Consider the following 9,008-nt stretch of genomic DNA (forward strand, 5'->3'; position numbering starts at 1 on the left):
AATGTAAATGGTTGATATATAGTTGAATCTCTAACAATAGTATTTATTTATATTTATGTATTAATGTAAATAAATTTATTTATAAGTTAATATTTTTCGATAAATAAAAGATCTTGTGTTTGATATTCGAATCTATTCCCAACTTTTTCCACACTTCTACTAGTGTAATAAAAATTTTAACTTCAATCGTTTTTCAACTTTCTATTTTTAGAACCTCTTAACCATTATTCAAGTTGGAGCCGAATATCTGCAACTACAACCGCATTTGCGACAATGATCACAATTTTAAACCATACATCTGACTATAAACATGATTGATTATTTTAACTATTTTACACACAGTTAATTAAATTTAACTTTCCAAAATAGATACATATACTAGTTCCATCCACCTCCACAACTTTAAAGACGATAACTAAATGAAAATTACAAGACTATATTGCATGTGACAATTTTTTTAATTATCTCTCCAATGGGACCTCACTGTCATATTCAAATTCACACTTTACACATAAATATATTTATTATGAACCCAAAAATAACATGTACTCATATCCTTTCATTTCATCCCACTATAGTTGCTTTGCTTTGCTGGCCCATGTGAACTGTTTTGTTAGTGTTTAACAGTATTGAATCTATGATCCCAGTTCATGACGGCTTCAACATGACCCACAACTGCAATCCTCTACTTTTAACCTGGCCCATGATTTTCAGAATGTATTGTGTCAGAACCAGATGAACATCAACATGAACATACATAATGATGCTTTTTCTCAAATGGGGCCATAATATTTAAATAAATTAATTAAAATTCAATTTTTATGGTGCAGGTGTTTGTGACATATTCTTTAATATATATGATGTCTATTTGCAATGATACAGTTCAATAACATCTTGTAATAATATACCAAATGCACAAAATAATTTAATTAAAATCCAAATTAAAGTTTTCTCTTCACCAAATCAGATCTCTACGTCTTCGTGTATTGCAGTCGTAGAGACAGATGGATTATGACAGAAAAATTTTCTCTGTCAGAATCTATCTGTCTTTAAAACTGCAGTACGGGTGCATCATATTATGATGATGGACCAGAAACTTCCTTATCTTATCTCATCCAAGTCATGTGTTCATTGATGGAAGTTTATTTGTTACAACTTCATAACGGCTACTAACACCTCCTTCATCTTCTTCCATGCTATCTCCATCTTCATAGTCATCCATGTTATCATCTTCTTCGTCGTCAACATCACCGTTATCATCTTGTTTTTCTTCGTTGTTGGTATTCTTCTTCACCTCATGACCTTCTTCATATTGAGTTGGAGGTCTCCATTGTTGTTCAGGTTGCACCATCAATGGCTCCATCATTTCACTTGACTTCATGCTATGAAACGAGTTAGAACCAAAAGGGTTCTGTAACTTGTTCTTTTCTTTGTAAAGAGCTTCGAGTTCGTTAAAATAAGGACATGTTTTACTATCGTCGCGCCTTTGCTTGTTACTTTCTTTCATTTTTTTGTAGTACTTGTTGATATTCTCCCACTTTTCTTTGCATCTTTTTGCATTCCTATTGTAACCAAGTCTCTTCATTCCAGCTGAGATGTCTTCCCACAATGGTGCTTTTGGACCATTTTCTTGATACTTTGGTTCTAGACTTGTTCTTATCCTTATTAGAGCATGGACTTCACTTTTTGGCCACCTTGATGGAGAAGCAACATCACAAGCACTTTGGTGACCATTATTCATATTCTGAATCTCAACAATGTTGTTGTTTGGTATCATTAGTTGTTGCGTTTGTATTTGTGATACCGGAGTTGGAGAGAGCTCTGATGATGCTGGTGGTGGTGGTGGTGGTTGTGGTTGTGGTTGTGGTGGTGGTTGTCCAGACAATTTCTGGAGAAAAGCAATAACCGCGGCGTTCTTTTGAGCTGCTGTTGATCTTTCTTGGACAAGAAGTTCATGCTCTTTATTGATTCTAGCCATTTCTTGAACTCTCAAAGCATCTTGTTGAGCCATGTGTTCCTTTTCGCGCTTGTCTATGGCTTCCAAGAATCTCTTTTGCATGTCCTCTTGTTTCGCAAGCACTTCTCTTGTGAGTCTCCTGAAATAGTCTTTCCATTTTCTCTTCTTTCTATACTTCTCTTCCAAGTCTTCGTCAGAAGCCGTGGAAGAAGAAGTTGAGGTGGTCGTGGTTGAGAATAGGTTCACGTTCATATTCGGTAAAGAATATGAAACATTGTTGTTGGCGTTAGGGTTGGTCGCGGTTGTTGCATTGGTTAATTGTGGTGGTGGCGTTGGCGGTGGTTGCGAAGGAGAAATAAGTGTGGTAGGGTTTGTGGATGGAATAGTAATATTGGTAACATGTGATATTGTTTTTGTGGCTTCATTAGGCAATATTGTTGGTGGTAATGAGAGTGTGGTATTATTTGGAAGTGGTTTTGGAGGGTAAGTAGAAGAGAATGTGATTTTTTTCTCAAGTGCTTGTAACTCATCAAAGAATCTATATGTTTTTCCTTCTGATTTTCCACTTCTACCTTCTTTGGTTCTTTTATGGTACTTGTATACATTCTCAAATTTCTCTTTGCACTTTTTTGAGCTTCTATGATAACCAAGTTCACCTAGTTTCCTACATGTATATATAGAGAAGAGATCAAGGAAGAGAAAGAGAGTGATATCATAAATCATGATAATAATGATAATAATAATAATAATTATAACAATAATAATAATAATTTGAACTTTATAATTAATCATATATATGTATCAAACAAACTCTTTTCACGTAGAAAAAGGTAAAATTTGTGATGAAGAAAAATACAAATTTAAGTACTAATAATATCATATTACTAAATTAGAACTCAAGGTAGTTCATACCTAAAAAAATGAACAATTAATTAATAAGGCACATGAAACAAAGAAATTGAAGAAGATTAAATTAAACTATGACACATGCAACTAACAAGATTCATAAATTCATATAAAAGAATTTCACTTAGATGATTCCAATGAAATGGATTATTTTCTTATACTCAAAATCTAAGATAAGTAGATAACCATGAATTATCATGATACTCTCTCCATCCTTTTCAAGAAAAAAAATGATTCCAATCCAAGAACTTTTTTGACAACTTGCTTTGGCAAATTCAAAATAAATTATTCATATATACATATTTAAAAAGCTTCATCAAATATAGAAAAAAGATGAAGAAGAAGAAGAAGAAAACAAAAAAGAGAAGAAAGTTTAAATAAAAATTGTACTATACCTTGAAACTTCTTCCCAAAGTGGACCCTTAAGACTTGAATCACGAAAAACACCATCCATATCTGATCTTATCTTCAAGAGAGCCAATGTTTCTTGGCGGGGCCACCTATTTCCTCCACCACCACCACCGTTCATATTCATATTCATCTTATCATCATCCTCACCGCCGCCGTTCACCGACGACGGCGGCACGATATTCTCACCGGAGGAAATATCCATAATAATAACAACTACTGTTGCATCACCTATAGAGTTTGGTTGAGAGAAGAAGAAGAAGAATAAAAAAAAAAAATAAACAAGAGGAATAGTATAGTATACTTGTATAGTCTATGAAAGGGTTTTTATTATGCGCATTGAGATGCTTTCATGAGGGTGAAATATATTTCTTTATTTTTAGGTGGGATCTGTCAATTTTCATTATTGATCTAGATTAAATTAATTATAGAGCTCAAGAAATTAATTAAGCCAGGTAACTATAACTTTTGCTTTCTGTATTTGTATTGTGTGTGTAATTATTATGGTTGTTATTATTTTATATACTTTATGATTAGGGATATGGAATCTTGATTTATTTTGTTGGTGTTGAATTTTTAAATTAATAAATATATATAAAGACAGGGTTGTATTATGTGTGTCATACGTAAGTGCTGGAAAAGTAGTTAAAGAAAATTGTAATATATTTATATATTGTTTAAAGAGAAAATAAAGATGGAAGGGAAATATATTAAAATTTGGAAATTGTATAATATGATTTTTGTGTATTTTTGGAAAATATTAAGAGATGTATAGTGGGAACAGCCTGCAGATAGCGACGATGGAGATAATAAGTTGGCCCATTTGTAGGTCACTTTGCCTATTGGGGGCTTTTGGATTTCAGTGGCTAAAGGGAATTTTGAAATTACTTTATTGTCCTTGATATGGATGTCATTGACCTTTTCTTAATCATGGAATTTTAATTATAATAGTTGTTCTTTAACAGAGGTGCAATGAGCTTTGCATTCATGGGGAGGTTTCAGTTGTTCTAATATTGTACTTATAGTTTGATGTTTTTTCTCATATTTTCTATAAAAGAAAAAAAATATAAATTGACACGTAAAATTTTACGTCTTCAACCAATCAGCGACATATATTATTCTATAATTACGTTAACAATATGATAAATTAATGAATTTTTATTAAATTGCAATGTAAAACTACTTTACATTATTATCTTCGGTGCCTTTATTCTATATAGAATCAAACATATGATCATATTTTTTTATCAGTTAAAGATATTAAATGAGTAGCCTGAAGACCTACTCTTATCTTCCAACTCCTCCAATTTTAGTAATATACCTAAAAATTAGTATTGTTCCGGAATTTTAATATGGACCACATCATCGAGTGTCAAATCATAGATACTCCTTCGGCTCTTAGGCCTTCCTCCCACCAAAAAAAGTCCTCAAAAAACGTAAAGATTCATTATGGAGGACAAAAGACCGTCCAATCCACTTAAAAATTCTATACCACCGCACAACTACAACCTTGTAGGTTGCAAAATGGAAAAAACCACTTGTGTCCTATAAGACACACTACTTAAAAAGATTCTTCTTTCCATGAACCGTGTTTTGGAGAAGGCCAAGAAAATTTATTCACTTTATAAGATGTCAAACTAGTCTAAATTAAAGGCAAAATTCAACCATTGTATTTGTAGAGATAACAACATCTAGAAAAACTTCTACAATTGTATGATAAATCGAGGAAACCAGAAAAAAAAAATCATCCTTCTCTTGACTCCACCACCACAAGTCTCAGTCCAAAGACACGCTAGTTCCTTTAATTTTTTTGAAAAAGATTAACAGTCAACCCATGTTGCCAAACAAAAAAGAATCACCTCCACATGAGTTCGTAAGCCAAAACCCCATTAACCCACTAATCAATCTCATTCACCATCTTATCTTATGACTCAAAATCTAGTATAGCCCTCAAAATCTATTCTTAAGAGAAGATTGCACCACCCCAAGGCCTTTCCAAAAAGAGGTGAGAAGCCTAGACTCCAACTCCATCTTCAAACTTTCCGTAAAATAATATGTTGAATCCCGACGATCCGCCTCAAGAAGACTAAAAGTCTTCCACTAGATAGAAGAAGCTCGATGATTAGAAAAAATATCCTTCAAGAAAGAGGGGACAATATGATTCCCATATTTAGTCGAAATAATGTTTCTCGCAGACCGATAGTCTCAAAACACAATATTCATCGTCATTTATCTAGTAAAACTAAATTAACGAAGAAGAATGAACAAATTAGTCAATAAATAAAAAGTTTAGAGACTGTTTTAAAATAGAGATATACTATATTATTATTATTATTATTATTATTATTATTATTATTATTATTATTAATTTTATTGTTATTATTATTATTATTATTATTATTATTATTATTATTATTATTATTATTATTATTATTATTATTATTATTATGCAATTGGTCCTTATAAATATGGCATTTTGTTTAGTTTCCATAAGAAAATTTAATTTAGTTTTGAACATTATAACTATTTTTTATATTTTATTTTGCTTTAAGTTTCTGTATATATTAAATATTAAATTTTAGTCTCTTTATTATTTATAACAAAAATTAAAATTAAATATTATATAAATTACAAAATTAATTTTAATATAAATCAAGTTTTACAAAGACTAAAATATATGAACACGAATAAAATAGTTGAAAGGATCAAAACCCAACAAAATTGTATTTTTACAAAAAATATACCAAAAAACTGTATATTTACATGAATTTTAAATATTATTATTATTACTATTATTATAGACATGTATTTAAGTAAAGTATAAGCAATCATGAAGCCACGTGGGTAGGAGTAAATACCATACATATTTTAAGAAGTTAGTTAAGAAAAATACTAATTTTAATCAATTTAGTTGTTAACAATGAATTAATTATGTTTTTTTTATAAGAGATGAATTAATGATTTATCGGTTAGATATAGATAATAGAAGTAGGTCATTTTATTATAGCAAACACCATTTATGAATGGAAGTAACTGGTGACAAATTCAGTTAGCTTTCAACCTAACATAATAAATAGAATGAAATTTTTGATATCTATTTCTTTTATAGCTAAATATCTTTTAACTCCACATGTTTCACCAATTATTAAGCTTTTGTTAGGGACCATTTCCATTGATGTATGCATATCACTACTTATATATTAAGTTAATTAATTTAATTAATTGAGTAATTTTTCCCCTTTTCTCCTTAGGTGTAAAAGAGATGATTAAAAAGATGAATGTAAAAGAAAAGACCATAAAGTGGGTTTTATTTTTATTATGTTTTATTTATTTTTAGATCTAAGAGGTCTATTAGTTCATAATGACCCCACAACGTGCTTCAACGTGATGGGTTCTATAAGCCAATGTTATTTTATTTGGCTTTTATATAAAAAACTATCTGGCTATGAGAATTTAGGAAGTTGAAACAAAATCACATTTATTTTTCTACTCTATTTATTTTTTGTACGAAATCACCCATCTTTTTTAGTCTTCTTGATATGATTAATAGTAAAGATTTGGACAATATTTCTATGTACCTCTAGTTGATTATTTTATTTGTTCAAATATATTTACATAAAATGATTAATAAATAAATAAAAAAATATAATATAATATAAAAATAATAATAACTAACTTACGTCAAGTGCGGTTTAATAATATAATCTCGCCTCAATTAGGGTTTTAATTTAGTTTAGAGAGATGGGTAGTAGTCGGTTTTCATATTGAGCTCAAATTATTTTTTGTTATATTATATTGGAGTACCTCTTATTCTTTTGTTAATATAATTTTTTGTGTATAAAAAAAAATTGAAATTTAATAAAGAAAAAAATAAAAATAAGCCATTTTCATTAAAGAAAATTGTAACTAACCTCAAAGGGTTGGCTCAGTTGGCAAATGAGCTTTCTCAAAAAAGGGACGGAACCGGCTAGTACCCGAGTTCGATCCTTTTTAAAAAAAACTTTCTCCCGCGGATACCGGTCGGTTAACACTAAAAAAAAGAAAAAAGAAAATTGTAACTGATTTTTGAAAAAAAATTAAGGCTCAAAATTTTTATTTAATGTAAAGTTATCCCAACATCTACATTGGTATTTTATTTTAATAAGCAACTAAAATTATGTTTTTGAAGGAACATATGTTGGAACAACTGGTCCAACAAGTTAAATCAGATATAACACACATATGGACAGTAATACAAAGTCAATGTAAAAGTAATAAATAATATCGGGTAAATAACACCTATGCCTGGAGCGCACTCTATCCATAAAAGGAAATTTATTACTTCAAATCATAGTACACTTAGTCTGCTATATATGAACACTAACCACATAATGTTCAATTAATGTCTCTTCCTAATCCTAGTGACTTTCTGTTTAGGTATCCCCCTAAATATGAGAACTCCTCTCACTTTCTCTCAATCACTAATCCCAAGTGATTAACTTAAATAACAATCCTATTGAATGTTGAATTTACAACTCAACTAAGACAAACCAACAAATGTCAAGTTACTGAAACTTAGAGTGGAGTACACAAATATTCTACCATAACCTTTATGATGGCATTAGTGTGGAATACAAGTTACAAAGACTCGTAACCCTAACACAAAGAACCTAGTCTTTGCGCGCAAAATTCATGTCTCAAGCATAAGACCTGAGCCTCCTTATATAACAATCTCTTCTGGGATTTTCTCCTTTGGATATTTGAATTGATTTAGTCCAAAAAATTGTTGATTATGTTGGATATGATCTTCTCCATAATTGTCTCCAACAATAAGATGTGATTTGTTATATTTCAAATTCAAATTTAAAGCTCCATTTAAATCTAATTTGCACATCTCCAATTATCAAACAAATCAAACAAACATTACTAAAATAACTACAACAAATCTGATTAAATCTCAATTAGAAATTATGCACGAAACAACATCCATATGGCCTGCTATCAAGGTTACATGTTGCACTGCACACATGTTAAAGCATTGGTTCATCATGTTACACTAGTACATTCAAATTAACTCTTCATCGTGAATTTATAGATCTTCTTTGTAAACTGAATCTGGGATAGAATAAGTCAGAACCAATACTGCAATATCATATGTCTGTTGTAAGATACCAGATATTGTAGCACACATGCTGCAACATTGGATTCCACATGCGTCCCTTCTACATCAGAACAAGCTTGAACAAACCCTATGTCATTTTGCATAATATAGTCAATCCCAAAAGGAACAATAGCAAAAATGCATTAGTGTGAGTACAAAGGGTACTCTTCCCTAATACAAAAATATCAAAGAAAGAAAAGTCCCACACAAAAACACAAAGCTACAACATACAACTCAACAGAGTCGCATGCCAGTCAAATAGCTCAAAACCAATTAAACCTCTTTTTAAAGTTCCAAAACACTCCCATGTAAGGTGCTTTGATAAGGAAACAATTGTTAGAACATAGTTTAGTTCGATATCCTTGTAATAGTTTTGATGGTAACAAATACATAATTTTAAATAAGAACAAATATGCACTCTAATCGTATAAATCATATATGTAGAAACATGATAGAAGTTATGAAGCACTCTAAGAGAAAACAGAACTATGAAACTGATTTCTCAGAAGCAGAAGGCTGCATTGAGGAAAGTTTACAAGAACAAGAAGCTCTAAACTGGAAGGTTATAAGAACAAGAAGCTCTGAAGCTAAACGAGA

General features: G+C 30.6%; 1 protein-coding gene across 1 annotated transcript; it reads right to left on the reverse strand.

Annotated features, from left to right (window-relative positions):
* Positions 1–791: 791 nt before the first annotated feature.
* Positions 792–3,684, reverse strand: LOC131628408 (trihelix transcription factor DF1-like). Its single transcript, XM_058899240.1, has 2 exons — positions 3,259–3,684; positions 792–2,621 (listed from the first exon to the last, which is right to left on the reverse strand). Exons 1-2 carry the CDS (start codon positions 3,474–3,476, stop codon positions 1,121–1,123), a joined length of 1,719 nt encoding a protein of 572 aa, XP_058755223.1. The 5' UTR covers positions 3,477–3,684; the 3' UTR covers positions 792–1,120.
* Positions 3,685–9,008: the final 5,324 nt, after the last annotated feature.

Source organism: Vicia villosa, unplaced genomic scaffold (genome assembly GCF_029867415.1).
Source record: "Vicia villosa cultivar HV-30 ecotype Madison, WI unplaced genomic scaffold, Vvil1.0 ctg.000451F_1_1_3, whole genome shotgun sequence".
Lineage (NCBI taxonomy): Eukaryota > Viridiplantae > Streptophyta > Magnoliopsida > Fabales > Fabaceae > Vicia > Vicia villosa.